The sequence below is a fragment of the Amblyomma mixtum genome, chromosome 2 (assembly GCF_055824585.1).
Source record: "Amblyomma mixtum isolate Tamu chromosome 2, ASM5582458v1, whole genome shotgun sequence".
NCBI classification, from domain to species: domain Eukaryota; kingdom Metazoa; phylum Arthropoda; class Arachnida; order Ixodida; family Ixodidae; genus Amblyomma; species Amblyomma mixtum.
The window spans coordinates 218505329-218526926 of NC_143013.1; the positions used below are offsets into that span (position 1 = coordinate 218505329).

General features: G+C 48.4%; 1 protein-coding gene across 1 annotated transcript; it reads right to left on the reverse strand.

Moving 5' to 3' along the window:
* Positions 1-380: 380 nt before the first annotated feature.
* LOC149362591 (testis-specific serine/threonine-protein kinase 3-like) lies at positions 381-11876 on the reverse strand. The gene is made up of 4 exons (XM_089569765.1): positions 11542-11876; positions 9277-9671; positions 6823-7180; positions 381-1068 (listed from the first exon to the last, which is right to left on the reverse strand). Exons 1-4 carry the CDS (start codon positions 11658-11660, stop codon positions 381-383), a joined length of 1560 nt encoding a protein of 519 aa, XP_089425891.1. The 5' UTR covers positions 11661-11876.
* Between the last annotated feature and the right edge of the window lie 9722 nt (positions 11877-21598).

Sequence of the window (21598 nt, forward strand, 5' to 3'; positions counted from 1 at the left end):
ATCAAAACTTGGTGGCCGTGCTGCTTTACTGCAACTATAGAAAATACATTTGTTGCATAATTTCGAAACATGTGCAAAATCTAATGACCACCTTAGCAGAAGTAACTGTTATGCACCAAATGTTCGCAACGGGACCGACATCATGATCGCGTTAAGAGAATTTTATGCCGCCGTCAAGCCTCTCAGACCTCTTTTGAATTGGCTACAGCGTGCCTACACCACACATTGAGTATATCTGGCACTTCGCAAGATTGTGTCGTCCATAGTTCGTGAGCTGCCTGGGCCCTGTTGACACAAAAAACAAAAGTTCTTTTAACAGAGAAGTTAAGAGCGGTCGGTCCTTTCGTGAGTCGCAGAAGAGGTCCACATAGTTCGCTCCATTAGAGGTACGATCCAGACGAGCTGCTGGACACGGAGATCTCGCCGTGCGGTGTCACTACATTCACGTTCAGGTTGCCTCCTGACCTGCGCCTTCGTGGTGGCATCCCCATCATGGGCGCCCCTCCTTGCATGGGGAACATGCCTCCGCCAGGAGACATGCCTCCTACAGGCATGTTCCCCATGGCCGGCATGTATCCCGGCGCCGCTCCCATCATGCCCATGTTTCCCATGGCTCCCATCTGGCCGCCGCCGTACATGCCGTAGCCGTAGCCGCCGGCGGCCTGGTAGCCGCCCGTCGTATACGGGTGCACACGGGTGTTGACGGCCCCGTGGCCGTGACGCATGGGCTGCTGGAGAAGAGGGTTGGGCCTGTACGGTGAGCCCGGCTGCTGCCACCCGATGGGGCCTTCATCCGTCTGGCTGGCCAACGTCGTCTTGCTGTAGAAGGTTGGCGACTCCGCCGTGAAGCGGGCTTTGCCGTTGGGACTGCGCCTTCCGCCGCCTCCTCCTCCGGCGCCGTAGTGGGGCAGCCCGGATGCCGACATGGAGCGAAGGCCGCCAGGGCTCGGGACGGGGCTTCCCTTGGTGGCATGGGGAACGCTCACGTCGGACTGCGCCGCCCGCGGGCTGACGTTGCCGCCACTGCTCTTGGCCTCGAGCTCGCTCAGTCGGCTGTCCTTCATGTGCCTGCAGGACGGATGTGTGGGACGTCTTAGTCTTACTTAATCTTTATTTAGTATCCAGGGCGCCGTTAGGCAGATCTGTTTGTCTTTAAGCGTAGGCTCTTGGATTCTTCTAAATCCAAAAGATAATACAATCCGCTGGCCTACATAGCTACAGCTCATTTCAACGCAGAGGAGGCGGCACCGAGAAGACACACAACACTGTGTGTTGTGTCAAATGCACTGCCGTCAAATGCACTGCCGTCAAATGCACTGTAGTTATGGAAGCCAAAAAATTAAATTTCAATTGCAAGCGTTCAGTGCAGCCTATACACAGAGAAGTGAGCGCTATCGAGCGACTGAAACGTAAGGAAACTACAATAACGCATTCATCTATGTGACACTGGCGCACTGCCTCCACGTTCACTGTAGTTTAGTGTTTAGTTCTATCACCTCACGAAATAGTAACTCCGGGCCCTGTAAAACAGTTGTATAATATTCAGCCCCACACTGCTAGTGAATAACAGGGACCCAGGTGAGGAATGAATAAGTCCATTTGTCTAAAGACTGTCAATATGATAGATGAGGGACTCCATTCCAGAAACACTCCTGTGTGAGCTTCAGATGTCATTGTGGTGAAAAAATTTGCACAGACGATCATGTGATGTCATTCCATAAACCTGCATGAGCAGTATTAGTTGTAAGAGCATTTCGCATTTACACTGCTAGCCTTCCCACTGCGCCTTTGAATTCATCTTCCCGTCACTTTTTCGGTCCGGTTCTGAACGGGCTTCTAGTGGGTGGAGGCTTCTGGACTGTGGAATTGGGTAGGTGGGTGGGTGATTGGCTCTGGAGGAGGCGCGCGCCTTTACATAAACACAAACACGCGTACTCACGCACGCACACACATAGCAGAGTCGAAACCTCGGCCAGTTGTCCCATATTTAAGAGGAAACCAGTCAAACAGAAGAAGGTCGAGAAAAAAGGCACGCATATCACGACTGGTTACCCACACACGCTCACAATATATCTTTCTAATTCCGTTGAATGTATGCCAAAACCTCGCATTCTTCCTATGACTGCGTTTACATGAATGCGATTCAAGTCGACTCCAGTTCACTTTTTGAAGGAAACAGCATGTTTTGAGCAGAAAAAGCGTGACTCCTCCTTTACTCTCTTACTCAACGTCTTCACACTCTCCCTCCAAAAGTGGACTGGAGTCCACGTCAGTCGCATTCATTTAAAAGCGGCTTGCACTAGTCTCAAAGCGCAAAAAAATAATGTAAATCTTCCAAGTTTTATAATGTCCTAATCGATAATACCGTTATATCTCCCACTCACCGCCATTCATCCCGGACCAGTCAATCCGCGCACATCATAGCATTTACATTTGTTTTTGTTTTTTTTTTGCGCATGCAGCAAAACAGAGGAATTATCTGTAGAAGCGGTACAGCACTCCAGTGCGACGAATTTGAGGGTCGCCTTTGAAAGCTTTCTTCGGTGAAGCCGCGCACACCTCACGTAAATCTCCTGCAGGGGCATTTGAGGACTGAATGAATAAACAAGTTTTGTCTTTCTCCCAAAAGAGGACTACGCTGCTAACGCAGTAACTGCTTGGCTAGGACTACTAAAGGCATAAGTCGTTGCTCGATAATATATGACTGGAATTACATGCGAGTCTTGATAAGGCAGGCGCGGCTGTTCACGCGAGTGGTGTCACCGGAATCTTTTCTGGGTTTGTGAATACACGAAACCCGTGAAGCCAGGTCGAAATGTGGGACATTCCTGATCAATTTACTCTAATGCGTACAGCCATAATCTAAATCTATTCTACTCTTCGTTCAAAGAAGGCGGGAAAAGTGTACGCATAAGCAAGCAAGCAAACGTCAGCTGCTCGCCACGAACAAATCTGGTGGCGCGGTCCGGCGTCAGTTTTGCCATTTTCCGCACTGAAGAAATACTTGAATTACATAATGGCGCTCAAACCATGCAGAAATGCAGCGCCACTCTGAATATTGCAACGGATATTGAGTAATCGAGATGAGGTAACAAAGTGTTTCGACGGCACGCATGTCCTGGGCTTTTGAACTCTGTGCTCTCGGGCTGTGCGCTATGCCCGGGTCGTTCTTGTGTCGTCTCCGCCTTGGGCCACGTAACGATATTATTTACAAGTCGGCAACAGCAACCAATTTTTCAACTCGCAGTGTACGCGCAGTAGCACAGCAAGTTGAAAGCGGAGAGATTCTGAAGGTAAAGCCCTCGTATTTTAGCGGAAGCCGCCTGAGCAACGCCACTACTCGACTGAGGCAGGCATATATCTCAGCATTAAATACTCTTTTTTCCTTTTAATGCAAAAGTATTATATCGCTCATCGGCGACGAAGACCATTGTCCAGAAAAAGTGGTGTCACAGAACGTGGAAATCTCGCAAAGAGAAATTAAATTTCTTCCAAAGGTGCAGGGAATTAAACCTATCACTTTCACATTGCGAAGCGAGCTCGCAACCTTAGATCACAAAACCGCTTTCCTTCTTGGGGGAACAGAGGTGAACCTAATAAGCGTTGTTTTTCGACTGTATGCTGATCAGTAGGTGCGTCATTAGAAAGGGGGGAAAATATTCTCATTGAAAAATAAAAACAAAAGGAAAGGAAAAGAAAAACAATGCTTTTCCATTTTCATTTCCATCGCTTTATGGATGCGGTAGTTGACGTTTGGAAAGCACGCCATATTTCCACAGCTATTTTTGCCCCTGTTTTCTTTCTATCGCTCACAAACCGCACATTCCCTCCCACTGGCTCACGGTAAGACATAGCCGCGTTTTGAAGCTTTTTCTCGCATAAGTATAGACTTCTTATGTCAGCTTCACAAAGCTGGGGACTGATTCCAAAAAAGAGCAAGCACCCCTTCCCCTCGCGAATGTCAAGTGTTGTGCATAGCGTACTGTGCCGGCCGTCTGCTAGCTATATTGCTGTTGTCTGGACGGCCTGTTTTCAGCACAACTTTTGTCCGAGCCCCAATTCAAGTAGTTTTTCTTTTTTTTCTCATGCGCACGTCTTGAAAATGCAAACTGTCCCAGAAGGTATATAAGTCGGACGCACTCTTTTGTGGTGAAGTATATAGATAGCGATAAGGCTCGTATCAAGCAGTACTTCTTTGGAAGTTCCACGCTATATACGCTACAATATCATCGTGCACCTTACAAGGCTTCTGTATGGAATAAACATGTATCGGACGTTCCACAAAAAAAATGCATGTTGTAAATGCTGCAATATTGTGTCATATAAGGATTTAATATAATGTTCAGAATAAACACCTTATAATATCGGGCACTAAGAAAAGCGGAAACTGGGAAATAAGAATAATATCCCCGAACAGCTCTTTTTTCTCGCCGGCGTCCGAGGCGTACAGCGGCGCTATAATGTCATTTTTTTCTTTGCAGAAACAGGTGTTATAGAGAGGTTTCGCGCGTCCTCGCACCGGTGCCGACGCAGTAAACGTTGGCTGAACTCATCATCCGTGGCGCCATCTAGGGGAAACCCAATGGACGAGGAGAATAAGGCCACGGGGCCAACCGTGACGAGGCATATACGACGCAACATAACCATGCCCAAGGGGAAAGATAGAAGAGACCCTACCAAAACCGCGGTCCAAGATGAAAGGTATGGCAGAAGTTATGTGGTTCTTCAAGAACAATTGCAGTGGCAGGAAAAGCTACGATACCTCCCGGCGGTATAGCTGCGTCCGCTTCGCCTCGCCGAAGCGCACGCGCGTCGGTGACATGCCTATAGACGTTGATCACAGGGTGTAAAAGAATGTCACAGCCTTTCTCGTTTCCTTTGTCTCCATCATTGCAAAGCAGTTCAAAGCGATACAAGGCGCCGCGGTGCCGCTGCTTCGTTATCGGCCTAGCGCCAGCCAAACCAATTTGCCATAGTCACGTGTGCAATTTACGCAACGTTACTGGCTGCGCGACTGCGTGGTCGAAAGTAAGCACTGCATCCGAGGAGTGGGGAGCGAGAAACCACTGGGCTGAGAAAAATATCAGCGCAAACAGGACCCCGAAATACAATCGAAATGCATCATCATCGTCATTATTTATTGTATCCTTAAAGATCCCGTCCGGGACATTACATAGGGGGGAGGGGGGGGGGGGTGAGACAGTGGTGTGAAGCGGTCATACAAAGGCATGTGAACATAAAAAAGCCTTACAAAAAATAACAAGAACAGCAAGTTTGACGTGAAAATAACGTCAGCTAATCCAAATAATACAGAATATATATGGCAAAGAAGTAGTATATAAAATTAAACATTAAAATGTGCGGAAATTAAATAAGTGTGAAAACACTTGTGGGGGGTGACGCAATGGCACAAGCAGTTCAAATTGCAGGCAGAGCAGCGTGAAGGAAGTAGCTATAGTTGGTTCAAGTGGTCTGTTAGTAACTGCCTAAACCTGGTGGGATTAGATTCGATGACAACGGTTTCAGGAAGGTTGTTCCATTCTTCTGTGGCGATGGGAAGGAAAGATTTGTTGAAAGCGTTGGATGAACCGTGCAACCGCTAAAACTTTAGCAGCGGTGGGATCGCGCACAATACTTATAGAAGTCGTCTTTAACAATCATAAATAAAACGAAGCTGGTGAGCATCCAGTAACCGTGTGCGGAACGACGCCTTTGAAGGTATTTCCAAGCTTCCCATTACACGTCTAAGGGTTCATTCGGTTGTGCGAAAGAAGTGATCTTATTGGCTGCGTACAGCATCCTTCAAACTTGTCTAAGCAATCGCACAGATATCCAATATGAAATAACCCGATATTTGCTGATGCACCCTTAGGCACCCCTGCAACTTGCAGCGTCACTACAGCTCTCGCTGCATTTCAAAGCTCAACGATAAAAAAATCTACAAAAAAACGGTGGCAGGGAAATTCCTGGACACACTGTCGCAGTAGCATGTAATAGTTGTCATGTTCTACATTTTTAGGCGTGAAGATTCCATACAGACCCCTTCGCTTCGTTGAGACTAGTTCAAGGGGTTTAACGTCCCAAAGCAACTCAAGCTATGAAAGACGCAACTTCGTTGAGACTGCAGCATTGAACAGCTGCGGGATCGCGTAAACTAGCATTTCCTTTAACTTTGCCCAGCGCGCCAAACTCGCGCCACAAATCATTTGCATGACCGGGCACCGTGCCAGAACTTTTACTGCTTCGAGATACCACGCAGTCTAGCCTCTATCAACATTCTGCTGAAGGAAACGAGGCATTCCGTCGAGGCTTCTGGAAGTTGTTTTATAGCTGAATACGCCGTTGGCCTCCTCGCGTACGAATACACCCACATATACTATACTTCTACTGATCACCGCTATTATGGGTGTGGTAAACTAAGGCTGTGGCTCTTCCCTGGTCATGCATAGATTTACGGGGGAGGATAGGAAGAGAAGCGTGTACGCCCCCCCCCCCCCTTCCCTGCCTTCCCATGAGCGCCAAATTTTGCATGGGAACGGGGCACACTAGCTAAAACTTTTTCGACTCTAATCCCAAGAAGAATTGCGCGAACAGCCCCGCACCCTCCAAGAGTTGTCCGCAAGTTCGCTGCTGTCTCCACACTTCGCACAGATGATTTTTTGCGTCAATTTTTGCGACTGGACATCAACACGGGCTCGTTGCAGAGCATGCCTTAACAAGAGTGAAAGGGTTGTAAGACCGTTTAGCCCGTCCATGGGTTTAGCGCATGTTTTGTCTGAATAGAACACAAATTAGGTTCGCAAAGCAAGTTGGCACACTCACTTGAGCTTGCGCTTGATGCGTTCCTTGCGCATCCAGGGGTGCTTCATGGCTCGGGGCACGGAGCAGCGGTACAGCACGTACGGCTCGAGCAGGTGCCTGATGAGGTTGCGGCACATCTTGGTCAGCCCGTACGACGGCGGGAAGCTGATCTGGCGGCTCATCTGGGCGCGCACCTGCTGGAACGGGTTGGAGTCGTCGAAGGGCAGCTGGCCGCACACCATGATGTAGAGGATGACGCCCAGGCTCCACGAGTCGTAGCGCTTGGGCCGGTACGGGATGTTCTGGATCACCTCGGGCGCCGCGTACGCCGCGCTGCCGCAGAACGTCCGGCTCAGCAGCTTGCGATTCTTTGCGTTGTCTGCGCAGGTGGTAGGAATATGTGCGCATGAACAAGCTGGAGATGACTTATTGCACAAGGGGCCTCGTTTTCAGTTCGTCCATCACAAACTGTCCATAATACCCAACCAACCAACCTCTTTGTTTGTTTGTCTTTTGTTTGTTTGCTTGCTTGCTTGCTTGCTTGCTTTCTTGTTTGTTTGTTTGTTTGTTTGTTTGTTTGTTTGTTTGTTTGTTTGTTTGTTTGTTTGTTTGTTTGTTTGTTTGTTTGTTTGTTTGTTTGTTTGTTTGTTTGTTTGAGAAATATTTCAGGGGTACCATATGCCCAAGCAGGCGAGGTCAGTAGAAAGTAAAGTATGGTTCAACATACCGCAGTCTAATTGGTGAGCCATAAAAATGGCCTAAACTGTCTTTGCAGCCCGAAAGGCAGAGTAGCTGAAAATTTTCATTGACTGTGCGGCCCAGAAAGAGCGAAATTCGTGGAAGCACGTAGAGTAAAAAACTATAAATAGCAACGTGTGACATCAACTTCGTCGCGACGACAATATCCTCTTCATCTACACTCGTACATAGGAGGACGATACGTGACGCGCATGTAGACGTAAGCACGTGGCACAACAGCGCTGCTAGCTACTAGGCCTAAAAATGTGACTCAACCAGAGGTGAAACGAAAAAAAGGAAGGAAGGGAAATTTATACTGATTCTTTAGTAACCGCGCAGTGTACAAAAACTTCAATAAGACTAACACTGAAAACATGGCCGCGGGCAGCGCCGCTTTGTCTTTTTTTCTTCCCACGGACTGTTCCATCCTGGTATTACAAATGAAAATTCACAGACACACCTGTGATGCGCTGGCAGTGCGATAACATTAGAAGCTTTGATGCCTTTGGCGGAAGTGACGTCACGTCCGGTCTTGTGACGTTACTTTCCTCTTGACAACGGGAATTGCGTGGGGGGCGGAAGCCGCTGTTTTTTTTCCTATGGGCTTCCAATGCAATCGCATCAGCAAACAAGCTAGGCTTATTTCCCTCGCTATACGCCCGCATTCTAGTCTCCACGCCCCTTTTTCTATGAAGGCTATCGAGGTGTTTTCTCACGTCAATATTTTGTTCGTGATGCACCGCCGAGCTCAGTACGACTTGCAACATGCAAGATGTAGTACCTTCTGCGTGAAGCTATGAGAGTCTGATGCTACTCGCCGCAGGAAGGAAAGCTTCTCCATCTACATCTAAAAGGTTCTCAAGCAGGAACACCCTGACAAAGGCTATGCATCCACCTGCAAAAAGAACTTCAGTACACGCAGTGCGCCACATGAGGCATTCAACTGCTATTTACCACAAGTTAAGCCACTCTCACCACCGCCACGTTGCAAGTAATGCTGATTGAAGCTGTACTTATGGTATGTGCGCTCTACGTCCTGTCTTCTCGAAAAAGGCATTGCGGCTATAGTATATACTACATGCATTAGCGCTCTCGTATTGAAGTTATCAGCTAGGATAAGAAGGATGTTGCAGTTCCCAAGCTTACTGAAAATGTATAAGCTGAACCTGCTTAGCAGCCCATCCGCTTCAGTCTTCTCTCGACCAGCTTCGAGAAAACGGGCAAGCTCTCCATATCCCTCGCTTAATTTTTCCTCATTGGTTTCAACAGGGCGCTAATGTGCGATGAGTTTCTTTTTTCGTCTGTCTACGTCTTGGGGCGCTGCATGGTCTATTACAATGCGAAACCAATTAGTCCAGCAAATTATCATTATATCACACCACGGAAACACCTGTGAAGGCAGACAACGCTAATGAAAGAATAAAAAGTGGCAGCGGTTTAACCACGGTTACACCCAAAGGTCGAGTGATAGCTCCGGCTTGGTTAGACACAGTTTTGCGGGGTTAAACTCTTTGTTGCACAATATTACTAACGATTAGGTCACTGACCACAAAGTCAAAGGTCCGTGGTAAAGGTCAAAGGTCATGCCACCATGGTGAATCGTCGTGGCCATGTTATACCCCTCCGTTATGGGCAGTTTGAAATAAAGTGGTTATGTTGTCATGCTGGCTTAACAAGGTCAAGAATCGCACCGACACGAAGCTATTGCTCTAAAAAAGAAAATAAAAAGGCTCTCACGGGTGTGCCGGGCGAAGGAGAAGTCGGCCAGCTTGACCTGCCTCTTGGCGCTCAGGAGGATGTTCTCGCACTTGAGGTCTCGGTGTACGATGTTCTGCCGGTGCAGGTAGGCGACCGCGTCGCATATCTGGTCGAAGTAGTGGAACGCCTTGCTCTCAGAGAAGCGGCCGTCCTTGGTGATCTTGAGCAGAAGGTCCCCCTGCGTGGCCAGCTCCATGACGACGAACACCTTGCGCTTGATCTCGAGGATGTCGTAGACGCGGATGATGTTCGGGTGCTGCAGCTTGGGGATGATGGCCAGCTCTCGCGGCAGGAAGTGGTACACGTACTCGCGCGGGGCCAGATGCCGAGGGATGATCTTGACCGCATAGCGCTGGTCGCCCTTCACGCCGATCCTGCACCCGATGCCAGAGAACGGGTCTGTCATACTGGCTCTGAATTAATGTCGCAGAGATGCTGCAGTTCGCTGTTTAAGCTACTTCGGAATCATTGCAGTTCGGGATGAACTCGGAGAGCGATGTGAATAAAGACTTGGACGCGAAAGCAGCAATAAATAATAATTTTACGCACCGGAGCAGAGCAAATGGCATGAGAAATTTCATAGTAGAGATCTCCGGAATAACTTAAACCAGGAGCATTTCAATGTGTACGTGAACCGCTGTACATAGCGATTTCGCATTCTGGCTCTACCGAAATTAATAGAATTACATAGAACTCAATGCCAATCTCGCATTCAGGAAAGAAACGCCATGCCTACAGAGCCACTGCGGAAGTGATGCTCCATGGCGTAACTGAAAATTTCTTGAACAGACCTAAATATTCTTGTTTCGCACTCGCTTTCTTTGCAGCCGCTTCAACACTCCACCAATTTAAATAAAGTTAGACAATTTCGCTTATGTCGGTTTCGCGGAAACTCTCTAAACTCTGTAAAAACCTCTTCGCCAACTTTTATTCCGCAAATTCCCCGAAAAAGGCGAAACCCCCTGAACACAACAACCCTGCACTGAAGAAGATATCACTGCACTACAGGGGGTAAGCAGACAAGGGTGGTGCTGAAAACAAGATAAAAAAGTCACTTAGCATAAAGTGTCATGATACATGCTTCATTCTTTCTTCCTTCCTAGCTGACCTTTGTCTGATTCCCAGCGTTCATGTACCCGGGTTTAATCTTTCTATATAAGCCTCCTTTTTTTTTTGGTCCTGTACTGCACACGAAAGCCTCCTGGATATACCTCTTCGCTTCCAAAGCGGCACTGGCAATTGCGGAAGATGCGAGAACTTACGGAATTAAACAGGGACATTGAAAATCGGCTGGCCCGAAAACATGAGATGTCACCATGACAAATGCTGAGCCTTTGAGTACACAATAAAATAGCAAATTTTAAAGAAAAAACTCCAACGGTTTTGAAGTCAACATGGTAATGGGAGCCAGTATTATTCACTTCGGTTTCAAACGTCACCCATTCAAGAGTTTAGACTGCTGTGCCGGAGAAGAATAATTATGTTCTAATTTCATTGCGTATCGATTCACCTTACCGTCTTTAACTCGAGCAATAGCAATGGCTTCGACCTGCAGCCTTCGAGGCGGAGAAGAATGCCGTAAAAACAAATGAAGATAATTTTTACATTTCACCATACCTGAACGCACAACTCCGGTCTCAGTGCAAATATTGTCAACGGCACTGAACTACACTTCGCTTTGGAGCAGTGCCATTACTCCAATAAACAACGTCCTCAAGGGAATCAGCAACGCCTTCGTAGAAATGACTGACACTTTTTTGGTGCCATTGTATATATGAATCGGTAGAAAAAACGTAGCTTTTACTTTGTCTCCTTAAGACAGTCGGCGCTAATTTTAGCACGCTCATCAGGGTCCTGAGTTCTGATAACTGTTTTATGGAGGAAGTGCTTGATTGTAATGACTGGTCTTGAGCAGAGTTTTCGCGCTTGTTTGTAGAAGAGCCCAATAGAAAATTACAATTTCGGCTATGTGTTTTCACTGATAAAGACTGCCACCACTGTCGGGAGCCGCTCAACGGCTGTAAACCAGTTGCGGGGCAGCTGGTGCTGCTGTGCGTAACCTGAATGGCCGCAGAAATCTACAGCAAAGTAACGAGACTGCCTGTGTGAGTACCAGCTGTTGTTACAGAACGCGAAGAACCTCTTGGTTGCCAGATCCTTTGTCGTCTTCTGCAAAACAGACCTCGATTCTAAGGTATACCTCGTTGCTGCTGCCAGGCAAGTGTGGGGCTGCACCCGGCTCACCTGACTTTCGAGTAGGTCCCCTGTCCAATTTCGCGGCCCAGGATGTAGCCGGCGAGAGCGAGGAACTGCTTGGAGGTGGTGGCTCTGACGGCGGGCGGACTAGGAGACCTCGCGGCCATGCCGCCGGAGTCTCGGGGCAGCTCCGCTCAGCTCCGCGGGGGCGCCGCCATAACCACTTCGTCCTCTTCGTCATCCGCCTCGGGCTCAGCGTTAGGCATGCATCGCCCTTTCCCCAGCCGATTTAGTTGGCCTTACAGCAGTAGACTGTGCGCAACATAATTAAGCGGAAACCTTGGTTTGGTTTGGTTTGGTTTGGTTTGGTTTGGTTTGGTTTGGTTTGGTTTGGTTTGGTTTGGTTTGGTTTGGTTTGGTTTGGTTTGGTTTGGTTTCGTTTGGTTTGGTTTATAGGGTTTAACGTCCCGAAGCGACTCAGGCTATGAGGGACCCCATAGTGAAGGACTCCGGAAATTTCGACCGCTTAGGGTTCTTTAACGTGCACTGTCATCGCACAGTACACGGGCCCCTAGAATTTCGCCTCCATAGAAATCCACCGCCGCGGCCGGGAAACCGCGCTTCCTGAAACCCCTGGAGGGTGACGTTATATTTATTCATTACAAACTTACGAATGTTCCGTTACACCAAAGGGTGTGGTCATATTGTTTTACGGTGCTGTCTGCACTTAGCCCGAGTTCTGCGCCGTTGTCGGAACCCGCAAGCCCATCACCGGGCTCCCACCAGTAAAAATACACCTTCAACCTACTAGACCAGCATCTCCAAACAACTCTCGCATATGAGGCGGATGCTCTAACCACAAGGCCGCCGCATCGGCCGCCACTCTACTATGTCAAATCAAATGCATCTCTATTTTTTTACGATCACAAGCGAGCTAACGCTGGATCATTCACGCTAAAAACAATCGCAACTATCCGGTGATTTTTTTTTCATTCTCTTCCGGCTGTATTTTTCTGCCCACACTAATCTCTGTCCCTTAGTACGCGGGCTGGGACACATTTTTCTTCTTTTTTTTAGTCCCCAATATTATCTATGTCCCACTGCAGTATGCTGGCTGTGCAACATTGTTTCTTTTTAACGTACCCACACTACTTTATTTCTCACCATAGTTACCATCCAGTTGTACCAGTCTGCTGCAAGGGCGGAGACATCTTATTTTTAATTCTTCTTGGTCGTCCCACTATAGTGGATAAGCATGGAGTTGTGCTAGCTGCTGAATGGTACACGTCACGGAGCGCACTGTGTAGAAAGAGGACAGGAAAGAGATAAACACGATGCACACAGCACCCTGTCATCGCTTTCTTGTCCTATTTCTCCGTAACGCCTCACCATATAGTTTGTCCTGCTGTACTACGTAGTATGGGCGGGCACTTAATTTCTTTTTGGTGGCCGCAAAGCAATATTTGTCCCATTGTATACCCAGTGCAAAGGGGAGCGAGCTTTAAGCTGTCATTATGCCACGATTACATTTCTTCCGTTAATACTTAAAATATTGTGTATAGACGGCATTTTACTCTCCGCTGATCTGGAACCTTCAGAATAAATGCCTGCCGTAGTTACTGTTCACAAGCGGCAGCAGATAGGGCGATATGGGAATCAACTCCTCCGCTAAATATTAAATGCTTTCTGTGTTTGGCAGCTGATCATTTATGCGTTCACGTTATTAACCCTACTTTCCGCTGATCATGCCAGCACAAAAAAAAAATGATATGAGAGAGTGAATCACGAAACAGCAAATTTCAGTGGCCAGTCTAGAAATTACTGAGCTAGAGTAAAAACCCAAAAAAATGGGTAGTCGCATTATGTCCGATTAGCAACGTGATGTCAATACATCATGCTATTGGAGGCAGCACTAAGCGGTTTGTAACACTGAAGAGAGCCCTCTGTGTTTACAGCTCATTTCCTCTTTAAGGCGGCAGGACCCAAAAGCGTCAGGGAGTCGGCGCTAACCGCCGGATGTGCGTAGCAAATTACCACGAGCGCAACTGTACAAGACGAACGAAGTCGTACAGCACAGAAAGGATGGTTGCAGAGGTCCTTGCTCCCCGATGATACTGAGAAAGCGGATGTGGTCCCTCAAGGGTTGTTTGGTCCGACACCTATACGACGCGGTGACGGCGACGGATTGGCATCTCAAGCACTGTTCGGTTGCAAGCCCTTCAAGGCGGCTGGCGTCAGTGAATGTGCTAGGTTCTAGTTTCAAAGATTAACATCTGCTGACAACCATCGACGTTGTGGGGGGTGAAGATCCAGAGACGGTACTGAACGTCGACAAAACAAGATTTATAGAGTGAGTAAACAGCGAAGTAACAAGAAACAAACGACATCTAAAAAGTGTACAAGGTCTCATTTATTTGCTGTTACAATTGTGCACGTGGTTAAGAGCAAGTTTTTCCGCATATGAGGTCTGTGTATGCAATTGATATCAAATGTAAACTATGCAATCATGAAGTGTCAAATCTAGGCCAACTCTAAAGTGAAAATATTTTTTTCAGACATGGGCAGTTGGCTGTAAAGAAAATGGTTTTAGGTCTTGGTTTTATGGGGTTTAACGTCCCAAAGCGACTCAGGCTATGAGAGACGCCGTAGTGAAGGGGGCTGTAAGGAAAAGAGTGCCACCACTGCAAGTATGCATGCATGCCAGATATTTGCTATTCAGTTTGCCATTTCAAGACATTTCCTCTCTATTTCATGCAAGTGAGGGTGCTAACAGGCCGCTCCCAGTTGCTAGCAATAAAGAATCTTGCAGTCCAATTCGCTTCCGGTACGCTCCTTCAAAATCTGTCCGCCGCACAATGCATTTCATTCAAGCGAAGTGCCTGTGGTGATGGTAATGATGATAGTGACGATGATTACTACAGTAATCAACATTTTTCATTATTGCTGACTTTTGTAATTATAGATCGTTTACCACTTCTTGACTCCGAGCTACTGTACCCCTCCCCCTCACTCACTATTGAATAAAAATTAAATGAATGATTCAGTGTCTACTCAGACGCCCAACGCGCATTTTCACTATTACCACGACGTCTTAACCCTTTCAGACGCTGTGCGCACAACTGTGTACAAAGCAGGCTTACTGCCTTCTCTGTGGTGGTGGTAGTCCAACTTTATTTGGCAAAACAATTCGAGGCTCGCAGGCCTCCAGGGTCTTCGCACAACCCCACTCACGGTCTAAACGTTCATGTGGGGTCGGTCCATGACGTATACGGCCCGGTTGACAACGATCTTCTGCCTGGCCAGGTATGCTGACCGCAGAGGAGGCTCCCAGCCCTCCCAGGTTCGGAGCGGCTCCAGCCCGGCGGGGGAGGGGATGCCGGGCATGATATGAGGATGTGGGTAAGGGTCGCCTTGTTATGGGAGCACAAGATGCATATGGAGGGTACCGCCATAAATTTTTAAAGATTGGCTGGTGTAGGAAGCGTTCGCGTCTGCAGGCGACGATTGGTTTGGTTTTGTTTGGTTTATGGGATTTAACGTCAAAAAGCGACTCAGGCTATGAGAGACGCCATAGTGAAGGGCTCCGGAAATTTCGAGCACCTCGGGATCTTTCACGTGCACTGATATCGCGCAGTACACGGGCCTCTGGAATTACACGGGCCTCTGGATATCCTCCATCGAAATTTGACCACCGCGGCCGGGATCGAACCCGCGTCATTCGGGTCAGCAGCCGAGCACCATAACCAATGAGCCACCGCGGCGGCCACAGACGACAATTGGCTGGTCTAGGCAGCGTTCGTGTCTGCAGGCGACGCCAGATTGACTGTTCTGATAGTGAGGGACTGGTAGTGGGTGCTGCGTCTGCGCTTACACAGCAGCGATTTTTAAGGCGAAAGCCTTTTATGGCTCATGAGCGGCGTGGACAGGATGTGCCACGCCTTCATCAATCCATAGCCAATCCCCAATCCAATCCAAAGTCATTCAAGAAGCCAATTCCTATTTCATTCCATAATTCAACAAGCTAAACCATAATCCACAATCCAATCCATAATCCAATAAGGCACGAAGCGTAAATGAAAATAAATTTGGGTCTTGGCGCAATCGAACCCGGGCCTGCGAGACGGGACGATTACACTGCGCTATGACGTATTTTTTTTTCAGCATGGTATTTATTACGAGGTTATTATGTATGTACAGAAAGGGGATGTACACAGATTATTTACAAAACACGCAGCTAGTGTTGGCACTGCATTAGCTAGACAGAAAATAACACAGCTAAAAGGGCAGCAAAAATATACACCGCATCAACAGCGGAAACTAGTCGGGTATAATGTCCCTCTCATGATAAATATTCCTCAGTTGGAGCATCATTTGACTGAAATGGCTTCTGGCTGAAACAAGAGGTTCAGCGTTGCGGTCCAGCACGCGCGTTTTCCACAGGCGATGAAGTCCAATGAGGAAAAATATGTCATATGGTTCATATTCGATTGTTTAACCGCAAGGTAACGAACACTGAAAGAATTTAAAAGTCTTTCTTCGGCGTCCTCTGCAACATATCCCAAAACAAAATAATATCCTTGCAGCTAATAAAGCAGGGCATCGTTCTGTGTACTTTGGCCTCAAGGGTCACGATGGGTTAGCGGGAGTGTGCAAGATGCTGATCCCTGCTTGCACAAAAACATTATTCTACAAATTTCGCACCGAAGCTCTACCTGTTAACACGTGGCTCCATAGGAAAACCATCTTTGTGCCTTCTATTAACTGCCGCTTGTGCAGTGTACCTGAAACAGTTGCGTCATGACGGTTCTTTCTTTATCGCTTGGATATCAAACCCGCTAAGCTACCAAATGCTTTACCTGCACACACATACTATTCCGCGATGCAGACACACATTCTCATGTCTTAGTACACTGCACTCCAGCAGCAAAACAAAACAGCGGGAGACACATACATGCGTCAAGAATCGGCAACCATTCAGGCGGCCGGTCCTGCGCAGCATAAACCACCCGCACCAAGGCGCACTGTTCACTGAACAGAGACATGGATGTACGAGGTGGTACTGCATGTCGATCTATCATGAGAGCTCTTCCTCAGGCTAAAAACTGCAATCAGCGTTAACAAATCACACGGAATCCCGGAGTCTTTCAGGACAGGCAAGAACCTTATACTGTAAGGCGAACTCTGTCTTTTTTTTTATTGTCCGCTGCGGTATGTCCCAGAAAACCACTGCGGCCAACCAGAGACGATCGATCATTGCTTTTTGTGGTGCCGTGGTGCAGCGAAACGATGGTTCTACATTTGCAGCTGAATAAAGGCGCGTCTAGTGAAGGCAGAGTTGTCTTGGAAGTGTACACGAGTAATTATGAGCATATAAATTACAGATGCCACAATTTAAAGAGTACAAAAGTACGTTTCCGATAAACTTTCTTTTTGCTTGGCATGCCGTAGCGCAGTCATGCGGCACCCACTGAACCCCCCCCCCCCTTCTCGCAATGTACAACGCTGGCCCCAGCAGAAGGCGCCATAATGCAAGCCCAAATGCTTTGGCATTACCGCACGTAAGTTGTCAAGTACTTCCTTGAATTTCTTTGTACTTGCACATTTCACAAAACAGCGAACTTTCTAGCATGTAGCCCGCCATTTTCATCCAGGCAGATTTTTCAGCCAGTAATAAGATTTTTTTTCTTAATTTCAAGATTTATTCGGATTGTTGAAATAAAAAATGGTTCCATGATCCCTCGGGTGTTTCTCCGATAAATTCTGCCGTTTCGGTGCTTGAATTTTTAATCATTATGGCACTTTATACAAAGTTTTGCAAATGCTTTTCAAAAATTTTTCCCTTTGATTTGCGTTAGAAAGCTAACGAATTGGCTTTCTTGAAGTCTTGATATCCTACTAAGGCGGGAAAACCTTCATTTTCAGTTAAACTACCGAGTTGCCTGTCCAAGAAATGTAAGTAAAAGGGCGACATACAAATTACGTTTTAAGAGGGCAATGAAATTTAACTTTATGGAGGAGCCGTTTTGGATTGGAAAACATTTATTCCGTCAAAAATGCAGATGCAGACGGTCCGCGCTAGATGGCCACCAAACCATGGCTGGCGGCGACCTGAGCGGCCCACTCGGTGGCCAAGGCTTGAATGCCCGGGTCCGAGCTGACCAGCACTGCCTCCTATCGCTCAACAGAAGGAATTCGTACTAGAACCTCCGGTGGAGGTTCATGTGGTCATACGTGGCTGTTTCGCCACGGAACCTGCACTCGGGGATATAGTCAAGCGGAGCGTTCGCACTGGCGGTGGTAGACGCGCGCGGACGGCTGCATGCCTAGGGGTCGGTAGTTACAAAATCTTCGGAAACAGCGGAAGAGGTGACAAAACGTTGGATAAGGCACAAGAGACCACCTGGAGGAGACTCCAAACTGGGTCCTTTCTTACCCCCTATCTATTATCAAAAATGTACCTGTGGTGGACGTGGTGAAAACTTTTAATTGATGAGATAGAGTTTGGGAGCCACAGAGTGGCCCCGCTACATGGTCAGTGGTGGTGGTGAAAAACTTTAATCAAAGAGAGCTTGAGGGTTAAAAAAAAAAAACCCTGCTGCATGGTCGGTATCCTTAGTCCGGGACACCGCATGACGAGGCCCCGTCTCGCGCCCGCTTGACCAGAGCCCTTTGGGACTCCAATGTGGAGCAGTTGAGGAGGGCAGTCTCCCATGCCTCTCGGGTGGGGGTGGGGGAGGAGGGAAGGTGAGGATTCTGAGTACATGCCCACACCATGTGAAAGATATCGCAGATCTCTCCACAGTGCGGGCAGCGCCCATCTGTGTTCGGATCGAAGAGTTTTACTATTGCAGGACAGAGAAGGGTTCCTGTCTGCAGGCGCCGCAGAGTTCGCTCCTCCGCCTTACTCAACCCCTTGGCAGGTGCCGGGTAGAGACGGTGGCTGTCGCAATAATAAATTAGGATTTCGCGGAACCGCAGAAGCGGTTTATGAGCTTCTGAGCCATGAGAGCTAGGATGAGGAGCCCGGTGTGTGAGCGCTCGGGCGGCCGCATCAGCGGCCTCATTGCCTCGTAGACCCTGGTGGCCAGGAGCCCAGATCACTTTTGTGCGAGTTGGATCGGCGAGAGCGCGTCTTAGAATTTGCGAGGCAAGAGGTGATATTTCGCCTGCAAGATAATGTTCACAGGCCCGGCGAGAGTCTGTGATAACCGTTTTCGATTTTGGATCGGCGGCAGCGAGAGCTATTGCGACTTCCTCCGCTCGTGTTGAATTTGGGGCCCGAAAAGATAGCCCATCGACATTCATTCCCCGGTGGACTACGGCAGCCGTGAAGAATCCCGCGGGCGACGGCCCTGTGATGTCAACGTAATAGACGCCTTCTTTATACCCATATTGCCTCTCAAGCGTGCGAACCCGCGCTTGTCGTCTGCCTTCATGTGAAGCCATGTCCATGTTACGCGGGAGCGGAGCGACCAAGAGCATGTGGCGCCACAGCACCGGGATGTTCTCCGTCCCCTCTGGTATGCATGTGTGTTGGATGTGTAAGCGGTTTAGCAGGCGGCGCCCAGGCACCGTCTGCGATAGCCGCGTATATTGGTTCACGAGGTGGGCCTCCCGCAACTCCTGATAGGAGTTTACCACTCCCAACGCCTTCAGTTTGGCGTTGGAGGTAGCCACCGGGAGGTCCAGTGCTCGCTTTGTTGCCTTCCTGATGATGGCGTCAATGCGCTCGTCTTGTTGTTTGGTGGTGCGTAGGTACGGCACGGCGTAGAGGATCCGGCTGGTCACGAAGGCATAGGCGAGCCGTAGCGCGTCCCTGCCCCGCAGACCACCCCGCTTGTTGGAAACACGGCGGATCATGCGCCCTACCTGTTCACCTATGCTCTTGAGTTTCGCTATAGTAGAGTCCGGCCTAAGTTTGTTATTGATGAACAGACCCAGGATCCGGAGCTCCGCCACTTCTCTGATGGGACCGCCCGACAGAGATATGTGTAGAGACGTGTTGTCCTTGTGGTTTGTCCTGACGTGTAGAAGCTCTGATTTGGCGGGAGCACATTGGAGACCACAGTCGGCAGCATATGCTTCGACTATGGAGGCGGCCTGCTGAAGGCGGTCCTCCATCTCCCCAAGGCTCCCCTACGTCCCTAGTCCGGGACACCGCATGACGAGGCTCCGTCTCTCGCCCGTTTCACCAGAGCCCTTTGAGACTCAAGCGAGGAGCAGTTGAGGAGGGCAGTCTCCCATGCCTCTCTGGAAGGGGTAGGGGAAGGGGGGAGGTGGGGATTTTGAGTACATGCCCACGCCGTGTGGAAGATATCACAGGTCTCCCCACAGTGCGGGCATCGCCCATCCGTGTTAGGATCGTAATGTTTTATGATTGCAGGACAGAGTAGAGTACCTGCCTGCAGGCGCCTTAAAGTTCGCTCCTCCGTCTTACTCAGCCCCGTTGCAGGGGTCTGGAAAAGGCGGTGGTTGTCGCTATAATGCGTTATTATATCTTTGAGGAGCCGTTTAAAACCCATCGTCTCTCAATGAAATTCTTCCATGCATTATGAGCAAAATCTTCTGCTCAAGAATTGTGGATGATATATCGGGATTTAACATCCCAAAGAGACTCGGGCTATGAGGGACGCCGTGGTAAAGGGCTCCAGTAGAAGTAGTAGTATAAAACTTTATTCCGCAAAATGGGATGGGGTTTAGGGGTTGGGGTCTTGAGCAGCAGGTGGTGTTCCTAGGTACAGGATCCCAGAAGTTTCTAACACCTGGGGTTCTTTAACGTGCATTGACATCGAACAGTGGATTGGGACTGTATTTCGCCTCCATCGAAATTCGACCGCCATGGCCGGGATCAAACCCGCGTCTTCCGGGTCAGCATCCGAGTGCCACAACCACACAGCCACCCGGGCGGCTCAAGAATTGTGGAATAGCACCACTGTTGAAGCCATGAAAGTAGAATCTTCAAATTTAATGACTTACTGAGGTGATATTAAACTTCACGAAATACAAAAACATTCTTATGCTGTGCGATGTTAGCGCATGTTAGGGAAATGGGCTTGGGCAAGGAGGGCATGTAATGTGAAGGCAAGGTAACCGCTGGTCCTTAAGGGTAACGGAGTGGATTCTAAGAGAAGGCAAGCGTAGCAGGGGGCGGCAGAAAGTTAGGTGGGCGGATGAGATTAAGAAGTTTGCTGGTATATGGTGACCGCAACTGACAAAGAACAGGGTGAATTGGAGAGGCATGGGCACGGTGGAAGAAACAGATACTCTTCCACCGTGGGCATGGGAGAGGCCTTTGCCCTGCAGTGGGCGGAGTCAGGCTGATGATGATGAGAGAACTTGTGGTGGTCTAAATTTTTCCGGAGTTCTCTTGGACGTAATACCCCACTCACGCTTCGCCGTCTGAATTATTGTTCCTTTAAATAAAGTATTACCCCCACCACTGCCCACTACGGAGTCCCCATAGAGCACGTGTCGCTTGGGGACTTTCAAATGCATGTTATAATGTAATTTTAAGGAGATGAAAATTGTTCGGAATTAAGGGCACAATAACTGTCTCCCTTCTAGGTTGACACCTCAAGCGAGTCGTGAGGGAAGGGGTGAAGTAGCGAGTGAGAGGAGAGAAAGAGGTACCGTAGTAGAGGCCTCTAACAATTTCGAGCACGTGTTTTTTTAACGTGCACTGGCATCGCACTTCATTGATGCCTTGTATTTCGCCTCTATTACGGATATTGCAACGCACCCGTGTACTTAATTTCCGGAGATGCCAGTACGAGCGTATGGGTGCAGTACATTTCTTTAAAGAACTGCTGACCAGAGGGCTTAGGTAGCGCTAAATGCACTCTGCATTTATATGCCTTCCATACGCTACCGGTGATTATATGGTTGCGTGCTAATGAGCCCCCAGTTTTAAGCCAATTATCGCATGCCAACCATGCCTGCATATTCGAGAGATAAAATCCACCACGTTCTCAAAGGTGTGGCATGTGGCCAGAGACAGGCATGTAGGCAAAGACAAAAAAATAGTGCCCTTCCAGTGACGTTACCTACACTTCAAGAAAAGCACACTTTCCACAGACTTCACACAACGTAGCAAATTATACAGAGG

Excerpts from the sequence above, each read along its gene's own strand:
- LOC149362591 (XM_089569765.1), bottom strand. The coding sequence starts at position 11,660 with ATGGCCGCGAGGTCTCCTAGTCCGCCCGCCGTCAGAGCCACCACCTCC. Across the intron at positions 7,181-9,276 it reads CTCCTTCGCCCGGCACACCC|ACAACGCAAAGAATCGCAAG; the intron begins GTGAGAGCCTTT and ends CCACCTGCGCAG. Across the intron at positions 1,069-6,822 it reads CGCATCAAGCGCAAGCTCAA|GCACATGAAGGACAGCCGAC; the intron begins GTGAGTGTGCCA and ends TCCGTCCTGCAG.